Raw genomic sequence first — 17458 nt, 5'->3', positions numbered from 1 at the left:
TTCTATGGGCAGCCAAAGCTCCTGGCTTCAGATTTCCTGAGAATCCAAGAGAGAGGCAACTTCCATTTTGTCCTTTCCTGTAGTTTGTTCACAAAATCCAGATTAGGACACTCACAGAAATGGGCCCTGCACTGATCAGGGACTGTGGATGTGACAGCGTAAATGCTCCTTCCACATCTTAGGTTCCCTCTCTAATGGGGGTGATGAGAGAGAAATCTGGAGTCTGGGCTGAGCCACATTTCTTTCTTGCTCTGATGGAAAGATGACCCTCAGACAGTTTGTTCAGAGCAGGAATCATGACAATATTCTTATCCCACCCTCAGCCCATTCTGAAGGTCATCTCCACCTAACTTTTCCGCTCCATGTCAACAGTAACGTTTTCCAAGTTCTGCTTGGAAATATGCTGGGCTAAGTGGTCCTTCACCTGGACTTCTTTCCATTGTAGGGAGTGTGTCACTGGTCACCTGATGCCGTGATGAAAGGCTGGCCTTTTTTTTTAAACAGGTTGAGCAGTGGAATGGTGAAATGATGGATCTTTCTTTCTTTCTTTCTTTCTTTCTTTCTTTCTTTCTTTCTTTCTTTCTTTCTTTCTTTCTTTCTTTCTTTCTTTTCTGCCACACTTACATTATGACTCAAGGGAAAGAATAATGCCACCTAAACCCATGTGTCACTCCTTCCTCCCTCCCTCCCTCCCTCCCTTTTCCTCTTATAGCCAAAATAACAATATGCCCAAAGAAAGGGAAGTGGGTCTTTGCTATCCAGACATTGAGAGGAGGGGCAAAGAAACAGGAGATTCTACCAATCAGAGCAATCACTGACCAAACAGAAACACTGTCCATCTCCAGGACCAAATGTGAAAATGCATTTTTAAAAACTGGCTTCAAATCCCCTTTTCTACATGGGAGACAGATGGCTGAAAGACCTGCACAGCCACCATGTACTTCCCGTTGGTGCTCAGATAGCTGGGCACAAAGGAGACCCAGACGCTACAGAAGACCAGCATGCTGAAGGTGATCAGCTTGGCTTCATTGAAGGCCCCAGACAGGTTCCTGGCCAGGAAAGCCACTGTGAAGCAGATGGCTGCCAGGAAGCCCATGTAGCCAAGGGCTCCATAAAACATGGTAATAGAGCCTTTGTTGCATTGCAGGATGATCTCTCCAGGTTGGGAGTGCAGGTCAACATAGGAATGGGGCAGAAACTCCCAACCTGATGACACAGATGGTAATTTGCAGAGCAGAACCAGAAAGGATGATGGAATTGGCCAAGCTCTTCCCCAACCATCTCCTCACTCTGTTTCATGGTTTTGTGGCCAGGAAGGCCAGCACCACCATGATGGTTTCGGTGAAGACAGAAGACATGGCAACTGAGAAGACGATGCTGAACACCGTTTGTTGTAGAAGGCACATGGCTTTCCTTGGTCAGCCAATGAAGAGAAAGGACAAGAAGCAAAGCAGGAGGGAGACCAGAAGAATGTAGGAGAGGTTTGATTGTGGTTTGATGATGGGTTTCAGGTACTGAATGAATATGATGAAAACAAAGCCTGTGCGTAAGGACAAGAGTAGGGCAAAGGACAGCTGAATGATGCCCAGATGTTCTTCATAGGACAAGAAGGTTAGAGCTTTGGGAATACATTGGACTTGGTCCTTATTTCCATATTGATCATCTGGACACTTGATGCATTTTTTGGTGTCTGAGAAAACCAAAATTATATTTCCTTTATAGTCTCTTCCTTCATGATTCAAGAATGACCTTCTTTATATGACAGCTGATGTTAAAGAGACAGGAAAGACATATTTTATAGTCTAGATAGATCTGCATATAGCCAAAAAAGTATAGAATGTTGGACATTTGCAAGATCTACACCTTTAACAGTATTAACTATAGAGATTGTTTTTGGCTGTGAACTATTAGTATCAGGTGGCAAACTTTGTATAAGAGAAGCATCCTTCCTCTTACTTGTCCTGCTGCTTTCCTGATTTTACCTTTTTAGGCTCACTGCTTATTTCTTGCTGTCTGGTATATTTGTATTGTATTATTTATATTCTTTGTTGTCACTTTTGTATTGTTGAAGATATATTTTATGCTTAAGTTTTTCCTTTTTGTATATTTTAAATAGATATAGAGGCTGATAATTTATAATCCTTGTCTTCTCTTAATCTCATTCCCCAACATAGAATTGGGCACATGCTCCTCTTGCACAGCTTCTCAGATGAAATTTTTAACATCCCCAGAGAAAGAAGATAAGAAGAGCATCAGTTTGAGTTTATAAAAAACAGACTAGCATCTGATAATATTTGTCTAGCAGTTATTATTTTGGATGTTATGGTAAGTAAATTAGGATTGGCTGCTCTAATCTCATTTAGAGGCAGACAGTGATTTTGTTATGGTTCACATTGAATTGATGAAGTGTGTTTTAAGAAGATATGGGTTTCTGACAACTTTTGTTCCTTGGATTACAATGTCAATTCTTTACCCCATAGCCAGATTCATGACAAATGATTTTCTTTCTCCAGCCAGTCAGTTATACTCTGGCATCTACTGAGAATTTCTCCTGTCCTTTACATTTTTAATTTGGTCGTTGAACCCTTTCTTCTCTCATTAGACCATCTCAAGGTATGAAGGGTATGGTAGCCCTTGATACTGAATACAAGTTACTTTAATATGTCAATAATATTATGGCTATTTTGGATAATTATTTAGTGTCATCTCTTGAGAAGTCCATAATGCTGGGAAAGATAGAAGGAAAGAGAAGAAGAACCTTGGAGCTGGAAGGGACTGTGAAGATCATGTGGTCCAACCACCTGCTCAGTGCAGAAATCCAAACTAAAGCATTCCTGACAGATAGCAGTCCGGCTCTACTTGAACATCTCCAATGAAGGCGAGCCCACATGATCAATGGGTCATGGGTTCCATTGGTGAACTGTTAAAAGCCTCTTCTGGGTTTCTCAAGGGTTGATAGGAGCAAGAAAAGAAAGGAAGCTTGGAGGTGATGTGGAAGGCCTCTTTGAGGCTGTGAGGAGAAAAAATGATTTATTAATACTTAAGGTCTTTGTTCTTAAGTATTAATAAATCATTTTTTCTCCTCACAGCCTCGAAGAGGCCTTCCACATCACCTCCAAGCTTCCTTTCTTTTCTTCCTCCTATCAACCCTTGAGAAACCCAGAAGAGGCTTTTAACAGTTCACCAATGGAACCCATGACCCATTGATCATGTGGGCTCGCCTTCATTGGAGATGTTCAAGTAGAGCCGGACTGCTATCTGTCAGGAATTGTCCCCCTTCATGGATCATTGCCTTGTAGTGGCGAAGGGGCTTGCGTAACTCAGTGAAGCCATGAGCTATACCGTGCAGGGCCACCCAAGACGGACAGGTCATGACCGAGAGTTCTGACAAAATGTGGTCCACTGGAGAAGGAAATGGCAACCCACTCCAGTATCCTTGCCAAGAAAACCCCATGGACAATGTTAAAAGGCTAAAAGATATGACGCCGGAAGATGAGCCCCTCAGGTTAGAAGGCGTCCAATATGCTACTGGGGAAGAGCGGAGGGCAATTCCAAGTAGCTCCAGAAAGAGTGAAGCGACTGGGCCAAAGCCGAAAGGACGTTCAGCTGTGGATGTATCTGGAAGCGAAAAGAAGGTCCGGTGCTGTAAAGAACAATACTGTATAGGTACCTGGAATGTAAGATCTATGAACCGAGGCAAGCTGGATGTGGTCAAACATGAGATGACAAGATTGAACATCAACATCTTGGGAATCAGCGAACTGAAATGGACGGGAATGGGTGAATTTAATTCGGGTGACCATTATATCTACTACTGTGGGCAAGAAACCCTTAGAAGAAATGGAGTTGCACTCATAGTCAGTAAGAGAGTGGGAAAGGCAGTAATGGGGTACAACCTCAAAAACGACAGAATGATCTCAGTGCGTATCCAAGGCGAACCATTCAACATCACAGTAATCCAAGTCTATGCCCCAACCACTGATGCCGAAGAAGCTGAAGTTGACCGCTTCTATGAAGACCTACAACACCTTCTAGAACTAGCACCAAAAAAAGATGTCCCCCAACCACTGATGCCGAAGAAGCTGAAGTTGACCGCTTCTATGAAGACCTACAACACCTTCTAGAACTAGCACCAAAAAAAGATGTCCTTTTCATCATAGGGGATTGGAATGCTAAAGTAGGAAGTCGAGTAATCGGAATAACAGGCAGGTTTGGCCTTGGAGTACAAAATGAAGCAGGGCAAAGGCTAATAGAGTTCTGTCAAGAGAACAAGCTAGTCATAGCAAACACTCTTTTCCAACAACACAAGAGACGACTCTACACATGGACATCACCAGATGGTCAATACCGAAACCAGATTGATTATATACTTTGCAGCCAAAGATGGAGAAGCTCTATACAGACAGCAAAAACAAGACCAGGAGCTGACTGTGGCTCAGATCATGAGCTTCTTACTGTAAAATTTAGGCTTAAATTGAAGAATGTAGGGAAAACCACTAGACCACTCAGGTATGACTTAGATCATATTCCTTGTGAGTACACAGTGAAGGGATGAATAGATTTAGAGGATTAGATTTGGTAGACAGAGTGCCTGAAGAACTATGGACGGAGGTCCGTAACATTGTACAGGAGGCAGCAACTAAAACCATCCCAAAGAAAAAGAAATGCAAGAAAGCAAAATGGCTGTCTGATGAGGCTTTACAAATAGCTGTGGAAAGAAGGAATGTGAAAAGCAAGGGTGAAAGGGAAAGATATAAGCAACTGAATGCAGATTTCCAGAGAATAGCAAGGAGAGATAAGAAGGCCTTCTTAAATGAACAATGCAAAGAAATCGAGGAAAACAATAGAATGGGGAAGACTAGAGATCTCTACATGAAAATTGGAGTTATGAAAGGAACGTTTAGTGCAAAGATGGGCATGATAAAGGACAAAAAAGACAGGGACCTAACAGAAGCAGAAGAGATTAAGAAGAGGTGGCAAGAATACACAGAAGAACTATACAAGAAAGATCTTAATGTCCCCGATGTCCACGCTGGTGTGATCACTGACCTTGAGCCAGACATCCTAGAGAGTGAAGTCAAGTGGGCCTTAGGAGGCATTGCTAACAACAAAGCTAGTGGAGATGACGGTATTCCAGCTGAGTTATTTAAAATACTAAAAGACGATGGTGTTAAAGTGCTGCACTCAATATGCCAGCAAGTTTGGAAAACGCAACAGTGGCCACGGGATTGGAAAAGGTCAGTTTATGTTCCAATTCCAAAGAAGGGCAATGCCAAAGAATGCTCAAACTATCGCACAATTGCACTCATTTCACATGCTAGCAAGGTTATGCTCAAAATCCTACAAGCTAGGCTTCAGCAATACATGAACCGAGAACTACCGGACGTACAAGCTGGGTTTCGAAGAGGCAGAGGAACTAGAGATCAAATCGTCAACATTCACTGGATCATGGAGAAAGCACGAGAGTTCCAGAAAAATATCTACTTCTGCTTCATTGACTATGCAAAAGCCTTTGATTGTGTGGATCACAACAAACTGTGGCAAATTCTTAAAGAGATGGGAGTACCAGACCGCCTTACCTGTCTCCTGAGAAATCTGTATGCGGGCCAAGAAGCAACAGTTAGAACCGGTCATGGAACAACCGATTGGTTCAAAATAGGGAAAGGTATATGACAAGGCTGTATACTGTCACCCTGCTTATTTAACCTATATGCAGAGTACATCATGAGAAATGCCAGGCTGGAAGAATCACAAGCCGGAATTAAGATTGCAGGGAGAATCATCAACAACCTCAGATATGCAGACGATACCACCCTAATGGCAGAAAGTGAAGAAGAACTAAAGAGCCTCTTGATGAGGGTGAAAGAGGAGAGTGCGAAAGCTGGCTTGAAACTCAACATTAAAAAAACTAAGATCATGGCATCTGGACCCATCAATTCCTGGCAAATAGAAGGGGTAGAAATGGAAGCAGTAACAGACTTCATTTATTTGGCCTCCAAGATCACCGCAGACGGAGACTGCAGCCATGAAATTAAAAGACGCTTGCTCCTTGGGAGGAAAGCTATGGCAAGCCTAGATAGCATATTAAAAAGCAGAGACGTCACCTTGCCGACAAAGATCCGCATAGTCAAAGCTATGGTTTATCCAGTAGTAATGTATGGCTGTGAGAGCTGGACCATAAAGAAGGCTGAGCGCCGAAGAATTGATGCCTTTGAACTGTGGTGCTGGAGAAGACTCTTAAGAGTCCCCTGGACTGCTAGGAGGTCAAACCAGTCAGTCTTAAAGGAAATCAACCCTGATTGCTCATTGGAAGGATCGATAATGAAGCTCAAGCTCAGATACTTTGGTCACCTAATGCGAAGAGAGATCTCTTTGGAGAAGACCCTGATGCTGGGAAAGATTGAAGGCAAAAGGAGAAGAGGACGGCAGAGGATGAGATGGTTAGATAGCATCACTAAAGCAATGAGCATGAAACTGAGCAAACTCAGGGAGGCAGTGAAGGACAGGAAGGCCTGGCGCAATATAGTTCATGGGGTCATGAAGAGTCGGACACGACTTAACGACTAAACAACAACAAGGTCTTTGTTAATTAAAGCATACTAATAAAACTAGCTATAAAGCAATAAATGCTAACACCAAATAAAACAAGCTTACAGAGCAATAAATAAAATTGTTATGTGGACTAAAGTTTTCAGTCATGGACAAGAAGCCAGAAAATAGATGGACAAAGTAAAGTGCTGATGGAAGGAGTGTGATAGGAGAAAGGAACAGGGAAGTGGTGTAAAATTAGCACCAAAGACAGTTGCTCATCCTGGGAGTCATGATTGTGGTTTGTGGTTTTGAAGGATAAAAAGGGATTGCTGACAAGGGCTTGGGGCCACTCAGCTAAGCTGTCTACCTGACCACTTGTCCAAGCTGGTCCTCATTGCAATGGGAATTTGAGTAAGTATGTAATATTTTGCTTTTTGAACTAAATTTTGTTTATTGAACTAACACTTAATAAAACTTTTAGAACTTTGAAGTGGTCAGTGTTTTGGTGTGTATGTCTCTTGTGCTTAACAAGATTTTTCCCCTGACAAGGCAAATCACATCCCCTCTTTGCTTCAACAAAAAGAATTGTGTTGTCTTCCACTGTGGATGTTGAAAAGCATAAGAGACAAGATACTTTCCTGAAAGACATCAGAAATCATTCACCTGGGTGTTGAACTCTCATCTGTCTGCATCACTTCTGGACATGTCCCAACAGGACATGCAGAACAGTTACCACCAGGGCTGTGTCTGTGATTTTCACTAACATGCTTTTCTCCAGCCACCCATCTGCATATGGAGCCCCAGAAGACGTTCAGGACTACCCAGAGGAGATGTTGCTTCACAATGTAATAACCAACATTCCAGTCCCCTTTGAGACCTCTTCTGCTACTGCTCCAGTGCCTGCCTTTGATGTAAACATCAGACTAAAGCTACAGGCCAGGGATCTTACATCAGAAAAGGATAAATGCCTCTGGTCATGCTGAGTGTTTTGCAAAAGATTTAAGACAGGCAGGGGCTATGCTGTTGAATGCACCTTTCTCTCCTTTCCATGTGAAGCTTGGTTAGGCTTTGTCTGAATCAGGAGAGCCACAGCCATTTCCATGTTGTGAGAATCGTTTGAATTCTTCTAACTCTTCTTCTTGTCATTTAGAAACAGGGAGGTGATTAAGCCGTAGGAGGAATGGACCTCCTGCTTCTGCTTCTGATGCTGCTGCAGCCCCAGACAGATGCTGAGAAGCTCAGAACCAAATGCCCTCTGACTTTGGAGCAGCAGGATGGAGTAAAGCCATGGAACCATTACAGGCCAGGAGACCATCTCATCAGTGTGCTTGTCACTGCCACACATGCTCTGTTTGAGCCATTCAATTTCAACAAGGCACCTTTTATTGAGTCTAGTAGGTAAGTCATTCAGTGTGTGATGGAATTGCATTCCTTCCTTTTGCAGTTCTCAAGCTCTTATTCCTTTATTCTTTCTGAGAAGCAGGACTCAGGTCCAAGGATGGGGTAGAGAAAAACTGAAAAGAAGCTGAGAAAGAGCGACAGCAGTCCAAGTCCAGATCATCTCCCGCTCCTCTTCCATTCCCGATTTCATCACTTGCTGATTCTTTCCTTTAGCAGAAGTAAAAGGCCATTTCTCTGCCAGTTTCTCAATTGAGGCTGAAGGGTTAATTTTAGATCAGGCATTTTTTAAGTATTGAATTTTATCTAAAGTAGTTCTTTAAAGGATTGTAGTTGCCTCTGCCCAGCCCATTTCCGTATTTTTATAACAGATCATTGAAAGGCTTGTTCCTTATAGAAATAGAAGAGGATGACTTGTTTTTAACATTGATTTTCTGGGTCACTTATTAATCCATGCTCTTCCTTCTATGGTTTTTCTACTTCAGTGGTTTACTTATTTTGTATCCTGGTTCTTGGGGAAATGATAATTAGTACTACTATTAAGAAGGCCATATTGTGATTATTAAATCTGGTGGAACACTTATCTCCATTCCATCTTCTCAACACTCAAAAAGAACTGTGGAGTCCTTGGGGTTCTCTGAACTTGGTTGTTTTCTTGCAAACATTTTGTTACCCAGCTAGGTTACATCTTCAGTGCTAGAACCCCAAGGACTCCACGGTTCAACCGTGAGCTACACATATTCTCTTCTATTAGTACTCAAAAATAATTAAATGCTGATTGGTGACTATAATTTATTTCTGGTTTGGCATCTGTATTGGGTCACTATTGGCCTAAGGCTGAATAGGCTTGTGGGGTCAAAGAGGAATAAATTGAAGAAGTTATTTTGTTGTTGTTTTGGATGATGATGATGATGATATGCTCATTTGTTTACAGTACAGGAACCACTGATTATTCAAGAATCCTACCCTTTATTTTTGCCATTCAAGTGGTCAACAAGAACCCCCAGCTCTTGCACAATCTCACACTTGGCTACAACATCCAGGACAACTATTTGAACACCCTTGTGACATCAGATGCTTTGCTGGACATGCTTTCTACTGGAGAAGCCAGTGTTCCCAACTACAGCTGTGGAAGGAAGGACAACCCCATGGCTCTTCTTGATGGAACTGACAATGACATCTCCATCCATACATCCACTGTGGGGAACACCTATAAAACTGCACAGGTTTGTGTGTATGTTTCTATATCTGGTAAACTGAGTGGGTAGTGGATGAGTGATAGTTCCAGTGAACCTCTCCATGAAATTCAACAGCTCCTTTGCATTATGGACTTTGTAGGTGTCTTGGCTATGGATTGGGATCCACAATGGGGAAGGGACAAGGATCAAAGCAGACATATCTTCCCATGACACCAACCCCATTGCTTTTGGGGCTGCAGATACACTTGTGAAGGTGCAAGAGGGGATAAGGGCAAGGACAGACTCAATCAAAACATCTTTTGTACAAAATGATGGTGTAGCAAAGATGGGAAGGTCACATTTTATCCTTGATCTGACCCAAAATAAATCATATTAGCAATGCTAAATCAATCTCAGATTCCTGGGAAAAGTCCCAATTGATTGTCTTGCCTAAACATGGGGGGGGGAAAAAGGTCCTATGGGCTCAGTAGACCAATAACATTAATTAATAATGATGGAAATATTATTACAAGTACAATCACCCAGTGGTTGGTTTTATTAAAAACTAATATTCTGACCTTTATCTGAGTCCAAATAAAACACAACATTCTTCCTTTCTTTTTCAGATCACTTATCAAGTTGCTTCACATGTGCTGGATGATAAAACTCAATTCCCTTTTTTTTATCGGATGACCCCTAAAGAAGGATTCCAGTACCCAGGAATTGTCAAACTCCTCCTCCATTTCAGATGGACCTTGATTGGTCTTGTTGCTTCAGACACGGACAATGCAGAGCGTTTTGTCAGGACTTTGACTCCTTTGCTTGTCAGGAATGGAATTTGTGTTGTTATATCCCAAAGGTTCTCAATGACTACATTGACAGTATCCACCAGTGGTGCCCTTTCTAAGTGGAGACAAGTCAATGTCTTTGTTTACTATGTAGAGTATGGTTCCTTCACACAAGGACTGCTCACTGTACATGAGACACTTAAAGACTTGCCAGGATCCATGGAAGGGAAAGTCTGGATCACCACAGCCTTGTGGCATTTGCCATTGCTACTTAATAAGGATTTACAATACGTCCATAGTATTTGGTCCTTTCTTATCCAGAGGAAAAAATGGGCAAAAGATGATTCCTTTAAACAGTTTTTCTATGTGAGCAGAGACTTTAGAGAGAAGGCTTTTAACTGTTCTTTCTCCAAACACGTCTTTTCTGTCAAAGGCCGCAGAAGATGCACTGAGAAACAGCAAATGGAGACCCCAGAGAAATGGGACAGGGTCCTGGTTTCAAATGATCATCATGTTTATAGTACGGTGAAGACTCTGGCACATGCCTTGAATGCTGCATATTCCTCCAGATCCAGAAGGAGAAGGAAGGAGGGTGAAGAGAGGTTGGGGGCTCCAAGCCTGCAGCCATGGCAGGTATGGGGTCCTGGCAAGGATCCATCAAACTTCCTTCCTGCTGAGCAGGAATCCAAAGGAAGAGTGAAAGCTAATTTTTTGCTGATCTTTTTTCCTGTGTGTATGGATGTGGTAAGCATTCTAGAATTTTCAAGCAATAAATTTGAAGGAGCCCCTGAGACCATCTAGCCCAACCCCCTCCTCTCTGCAGGAATCCCAATTAAAGTATTGCTGACTGATGCCTGCCTGGTCTTTGCATTAAGACCTTCAGTGAAGGGGAGACTGAACTTCTCTGGTTTGTTGGCTAAATATCAAAATCCTCTTCTTTTTTGATGTTTTTCCAATCATTCAGCCACAATCTCCTCTCTTGTAATTCAGTTCTTTGTTTCATGTCCTGCACTCTGGAATAACAGTGAACAGGTCTTCAGCTTCTGTGTAACATCTGTCAGGTAAAGGAAGAGTGCTATATTCTCCCTTCACCAATCAACCCATTTTGTTAATAAAATTTTGTTAGTTGGAAAAGGTGCTCCCAAACCTCTTCCGATTTTCAGCTCCCATAGACTCCCAGCTCCCATGGTTTTCCTCCTTGTTGTCTTTCCTCAAGGCTAAGAGCATCTCCTTTGATCTCTTCATCGCCTTCATTGCCCTTCTCTGAAGCTGCTCCCATTATTTTGCAGTGTTTTCTCAAGTGTGGTGCCTGCAAGTAGATCCAGTACTTGAGCTGAGGTCTCACCACACCAGAACAGAGTAGAACATTCACCTCCTGAGATTCCCATGGAGGCCTTTGCCTTCTTTCCATGAGCATCACACTCCTGACTCACATTCAATTTGCAAGCAGTGGCTATTTTGAGATCATTTTCATAAATATTCTTACCAAGTGAGGGATCCCTCATCCTCTACCTGTGTATCAAATTTTTGATCTTCTAAGTAAAGAACTTTGCATTTGTTTCTCACTTAAATTTCATTCTGTTACTTTCAGCCCATTTTGGTAAACTATTGAGATTTGTTTTGAATTGTATACCTGCTTCTCGGTCATAACTTATGCCACCCAATTTGATATCAGCTGCCAATTTGGTAGCCTTTCCCTGTACCTTTCATCAAAATCATTAAGGAGACAATAATAATATTTTATTGCAATCAGTTACCAGTACACAGAATGTATTGACAGTATTTCTTACAAATAAAAGAAGTCCTGGGGGGGACATTAAACAAAGGTTAAGTATGTAAACCCTTCATCCTTGGCTTGCCCCACAAAAACCAAGGAAGAGATTGCTGGAACGTCTTCTGCAGAAGAGGAGGACATCAACAAGAGTGGCTTGTTGAGATCTGGCAATGCTACCTCAGGAGCTTCTCTCTTGCAATTTGTTCGTGATGTCGGTGATTGTCCCTCCCAAACTGGCTTGAAAAATTGCACCAGCCTCGTCCGCTTGGCTGTTCGCCTCAAACTTGAAGTGTCTCGGTGTAAGGGGCAAACGCAGTGGAGGCTAGGTGCTTAAATTTGAGGCTGCGTTCAACATCGGGTCATAGTCTTCCATCTTGTTGAAAAGTTTTTCCAAGGCAGAATTCCATTCCAATATTTTGGCTGCTGTGAGAGGGACAATTCTTGGAGTCTTAATCTGACTTTTATCACCATCCTCAACATCTCTGACTCCAGTGCCTTGTTTTTGTCCTCTTGTGCAGGTCTTCACTGGTGGGTTCTGATGCCTTGTCTGCCAAAATTTCCTCCACGTCTTCTTCCTTCATGTCATCACAGCCATCTCCCCTGATTTGCCACACAATAGGAATTCTGCTTTTGACCCTGTTGTTTATGTTTTCTGTCACATCTTCAAAGCCTTCGAGATTTTTCATGCAGCCCGGCCAAGCATTTTTCCACAGTTATTGATAGTAGCCTGCGTGATGCTGTCTCAGGCTGTGCCAACATGATCAGTAATGTTGCGTATAGTGACTGACATAGAGTAGTCCATCATGGGGGCTTCCTTGTTGGCACTGAGAGCCTTGCAACCCTTGCTGTGAAGCTCCCTCATGTGGTGCGCCTTGAAAGCTTTTATTATGTCCTGATTGAAGGGTTGCATGGGACATGTAGCATTTTGGGGTTTGCAAAGAATTTCTATGTTGGGGGAGGTATTTTTGAGTTCCTCATGGCAATGGTCTGGGGCACTTTCCAAGATTAATAAGATCTTTTAGGAAGTGATTTCATCCAAAAATGGGAGAAGTTAGCCTTGAAGGCTTTGTTCTTGACAAATCCAGGTCTTCTGGCAATTACCTCATTGTTTTCATTGTTTATGAATGATGTCTTTATGACCTACTCTGGAGTTTTCCTAGTAATTGATGTCTGTAGTTTGCTGAATGTTCTTTTTTTGCTTTTGAAGATAAGGCTAACATTTGTTCTCCCATCTAAGGATATCTGCAAGTTAGACAACTGTAGAAGTGGGAAAAGACCAAGTGAGATCAGAAACCTAGTTTTTTTCTTTTGAATTCCTGGATTTTTCCATTCTAGCTTCATCCCTTTCTGGACAAGAATGTGTTTTGCAATATTTCCCTGGAGAAATTGTACTTGGACAAAAATGGAGATATAGCAGCTGACCTGGAGATCATGAGCATGGTGGTTTCCCCCAATAAGGACCTCATCACAGAGCAACTGGGGAGTCTGGAAAGAGAGGGACTCACTATCAACCAAGACTCTCTGTCCCGACTGAAGTTGCACAGCCAGGTGAGGAAAATACTGGTTTCTTTTCTCTCTTGTCTCAACACCTTAAAACAGGACCCATTTCTAGGGGACTGAGCATGTGCATCATGGTGGATGACCTTCACCGACAACTGAATGTGGGGAGTAGAGTTGTTCTTGTTTTCATAAACTTCTTGGGAGATTTCAGTACTATCAGGAAAGATCTTCTAAACCGCATGCTTGGTGCAGTAATTTGGAGCACAGTTTTACACAAATTCAGCCATGTCCAATATATGATGCTAGGTAATTACTCCTTTTTATGTATATCGATGTCCTGTTGTGTCTGCTCTGCAATTTATTATCTCCATGAAACTGCTGAGAGAGGTCATTAGGAGCTAGGACCATGTTGCTGACAGCTTCAAGTATGGTTGTTCCATACCCTCAAATGCCAAAGAAGGAGGCGATTCTGTCTACCAGTGCCTGAATTCAGTGTTGGGCTGAATCAGACGAAACTGAATCTAGACCGGAAGGAAGTCCTATTGGTCCCAGGGGGAAATTAAACTTTGAAATTAGGATTGACTTCCCTGATAGGGCAGCTCCATAGTCTGTCACTGTTTCTAAGCATCCCAGAACTGGTCAGTGTTATCCATGCCTTTGCTTCGCTCTAGCTTAAATACAGCAATAGGCCTTCTGCTCCTAGAAACATGACCCAAAGAAAAGCCACTCCTAGTATCTAAAGTAATGTAGGAAAAATGCTACTTTGCTTCAGCATTTGGCTTGTAAGAGGGAACTTCATCAGGAGTCCTCTTGAATGCAACTGTTCAAAGTGAGGCATGGCCCTAGCTTGGATTAGATTTTTATTCATATTTATTTTTATGTACTTTAACTCCTCTCTGGGCAAGGTGGAGGCTCTACATTTCACTAATAATAAATGTGGGACTGTCTTTCCATGGTGGTTAGTGTCACATAATGGTAGTTGTTGACCAGAAAGGACCTTGTCTTGGTTCTAGCTGGGCCTTAGAAGTACCCTTTCTGATACTGGACTCATCCTCATGTCCCACTTGCTGCAGCTCAGAGATGCCTGACTAACCCTTTTTGAGGGACACATTCTCATGGCATCACCTCCGTCTCATCTCACTTCTGTCCTATCAACCGTGGGGTCATTTTTACTCTTAATTATTTGACCAGGAAGGAGAGCATATAAAATGGATGGATGGATGGATGGATGGATGGATGGATGGATGGATGGATGGATGGAAACAGTCTCCTTTAAGTTTGAGAGCCCTACTTTCTAAGGAATGTTTCCTCTGTATCCTAACTAGGGATCCATGGGGGAGACTGATTGTGAAGTTCTACTCCTTTCAAAAGGGAATGTCTTTGCATCATTTTATGTAGCCTGCAAGATTCCTTTTCAGATCCTATTCCTTAGATGATTAGTCCTAAGACGTTTTCTTTGGCAATCCTTGTGTTTTTGTTTAGCCTTTGCCTGAGTCCAGATGTGGGGAAAATTGTCATCCTGGATTTGTCAAGCGGGCTCGGGAAGGAGAGCCAGTTTGCTGCTACGACTGCGTTCCTTGTCCAGAGGGGACCATCTCCACTCAGGAAGGTGGGTGACACCAGAGGAAAGGACAGGTCTTGTGGGAGTGGATTTAACTGCAGCATTTTGATGAAAGTGCATGTTAAAGACACATCTAAGCTTGACTGTTTTCTTATTTCTTTTCCACATGTACGATTACTTCCCTAAAGGCAGGAATACCAAAAAGATCTTGAAGGATGGACTAAAAAAAGATAGCAGGAGGTAGTGGATTGGGCAGGTTTTCTTCTGCCAGAGAAATCATCTCTTCTGCTTTCTAGGTTGGAAGTGTCCTTTCATTTTTACTTTTCTTAGGAACATCCAAACTCTTGAAATTTGAGGAATGGTTTCAGATCAATTGCTTTCCTTACCCAGACCAAGCTCATCAAAGGTCTTTTCAACATCTAATGACATTAGGACAGCAAATTCATGGATTGAGTGGTGTTATTTATAATCACTAATGCTTTGGTCACCTCTTGGAAGGATTACTGTAATGAGCTCTACATGGGGCTTCCCCTGAAGACCACTTGGAAGCTGTAGATGGCCCCAAATATGGTGGTGTTAGCAGTTACGGGTGCCCATTGGTACACCCATATTATACTGCTGCTTCCAGTAGCCTTCCAGGGGCAATTCAAGGTACCAGTTAGCACCTATAAAACCCTTCATAACTGGGGGCTAGGTTATTTGCAGGGTCTCCCTTCTCCAGTTCTTTCTGCCCAGCCCACTAGATTCAGCAGGGTGGACATCCTCTGGGTCACGTCCATTGAAAGGACTGTGTGGCAGAACCCAGAAAGTGTCTCTTCTCTCTGTTGAAGTGCTTGCCCTTTGGAAGTCATATCCCCTGATATTTGTTTGGCCCCTACCCTACTGGTATTTCTTAAGTCCTTGAAGGCCTAGAGATCTGGAGGTTGGATGAGCCCGTCGATATGATCCTTCTTAAATGACTGTGGTTGGCTGTGGTTTGGGTTGGATTGTCTTCAGGTGCCATGATGTTATTATTATGTCATTACTGTTATTTAATTATTTTGGCTTTTGTACTTTCTTGGTTTTAACTCTATGTTAGCTACCCAGAATTGCCATTGTAAGATAGACAGCTACACAAATCAATGAAAGGAAGAAAGGAAGAAAAGAAAGGAAGGGAAGGGAAGGGAAGGGAAGGGAAGGGAAGGGAAGGGAAGGGAAGGGAAGGGAAGGGAAGGGAAGGGAAGGGAAGGGAAGGGAAGGGAAGGGAAGGGAAGGGAAGGGAAGGAAAGGAAAGGAAAGGAAAGGAAAGGAAAGGAAAGGAAAGGAAAGGAAAGGAAAGGAAAGGAAAGGAAAGGAAAGGAAGTCTAATTCATCTGTGACAATGTCCAAAATAACTGCTGCCAGATGAATATTCTCAGATGCATGTCCAGTTTTTATAAATCCATACTGGGTTGAATTATAAATAGTATAAAATGATAGCAGGAATACAAAAAGAGGAAATGATTCATTATATACCTCTAATGAAGTAGGTCCCAATAAATCTATAAATCCTTATGGTCCAAGGACTCCTCCCAATTTCATAGAATGAATCTTAGCTGTAAAAAATACTTATCATTCTTCTTCTCTTCTTTCTATGGAAATGTTAAGACGTTCATCTCAGATGTTCTCCAAGAGAAGCACGTTCCTGTTTTAGGGACATCTTCAGTTCCATTCCCCAGGCCATGTATTTCTCCCCATTTCCAGACTCATCCAGATCCTGGCTCTTGGTCTTAGATGTCATCCAAGGAAAGTCTTCTTTGAAATGTAAAAAGAGGAATTCTAAAAAAAAATTTTTCTTGTTTCCTCAGACACCAAAAAATGTACAAAGTGTCTGGAAGATCAATATCCAAATGAGGGCCGAGTCAGATGTATTCCCAAAGGAATAATGTTCCTGTCCTATGAAGAAGATCTGGGGATCATCCTGGTCTCCTTTGCCTTACTCTTGTCCTTAACCACAGGCATTGTTTTAATCATATTAATTAAATACATAGAAACTCCCATCGTCAAAGCAAACAACCGGGATCTCTCTTACATCCTCCTGGTCTCCCTCCTGCTTTGCTTCTTGTCCTCCTTTCTCTTCATTGGTCGACCAAGGAAAGTCACGTGCTTGTTTCGACAAATGGTATTCAGCATCATCTTCTCAGTTGCCATATCTTCTGTCTTGGCCAAAACGATCACGGTGGTACTGGCCTTCCTGGCCACAAAACCAGGGAACAGAGTGAGGAGATGGTTGGGGAAGAGCTTGGCCAACTCCATCATCCTTTCTTGTTCTGCTTTCCAAATTCTCATCTGCTCCATCTGGCTGGGAGTTTCTCCCCCATTCCCTGACTCTGACCTCCACTCGCAGCCTGGAGTGATCATCCTGCAATGCAATGAAGGGTCTGTTGTCATGTTCTACATCACCCTGAGTTACATGGGCTTCCTTTCTGCCATCTGCTTCATAGTGGCTTTCCTGGCCAGGAACCTGCCTGGGGCCTTCAATGAAGCCAAGCTGATCACCATCAGCATGCTGGTCTTCTGCAGCGTCTGGGTAACTTTTGTGCCTGCCTACCTGAGCACCAAAGGGAAGTTCATGGTGGCCGTGCAGGTCTTCTCCATCTTGGCCTCCAGCGCTGGCCTCCTGGGCTGTATATTTTTTCCCAAGTGCTACATTATTATAATAAGACCAGATCTAAACACTAAGGAACATCTAACAATAAAAGTCATATAG

The 17458-nt window shown here is 42.6% G+C and overlaps 1 protein-coding gene across 1 annotated transcript; it reads left to right on the top strand.

The window, feature by feature from the left end:
- The first annotated feature begins 7711 nt into the window (after nucleotides 1–7711).
- LOC107326827 (vomeronasal type-2 receptor 26-like) lies at nucleotides 7712–17458 on the top strand. The gene is made up of 6 exons (XM_088151200.1): nucleotides 7712–7920; nucleotides 8864–9155; nucleotides 9734–10528; nucleotides 13005–13217; nucleotides 14652–14778; nucleotides 16557–17458. Exons 1-6 carry the CDS (start codon nucleotides 7712–7714, stop codon nucleotides 17456–17458), a joined length of 2538 nt encoding a protein of 845 aa, XP_088007326.1.

Source organism: Python bivittatus, unplaced genomic scaffold (genome assembly GCF_059951505.1).
Source record: "Python bivittatus isolate LINGU-HERP-01145 unplaced genomic scaffold, Pbiv_v1 ctg000650_np1212, whole genome shotgun sequence".
Classification (NCBI taxonomy): domain Eukaryota; kingdom Metazoa; phylum Chordata; class Lepidosauria; order Squamata; family Pythonidae; genus Python; species Python bivittatus.
The sequence above is the reverse complement of the archived record's forward strand: the minus strand, read 5'-3'. Positions and strand labels throughout refer to the sequence as shown.

What these genes read in the sequence shown, in the direction of transcription:
- LOC107326827 (XM_088151200.1), top strand. Translation starts at nt 7,712, where the DNA reads ATGGACCTCCTGCTTCTGCTTCTGATGCTGCTGCAGCCCCAGACAGAT. An exon ending in AACAAGGCACCTTTTATTGA is followed by an intron (nt 7,921 to 8,863) that starts GTCTAGTAGGTA and finishes ATTTGTTTACAG; the next exon opens with TACAGGAACCACTGATTATT. An exon ending in ACACCTATAAAACTGCACAG is followed by an intron (nt 9,156 to 9,733) that starts GTTTGTGTGTAT and finishes TTTCTTTTTCAG; the next exon opens with ATCACTTATCAAGTTGCTTC.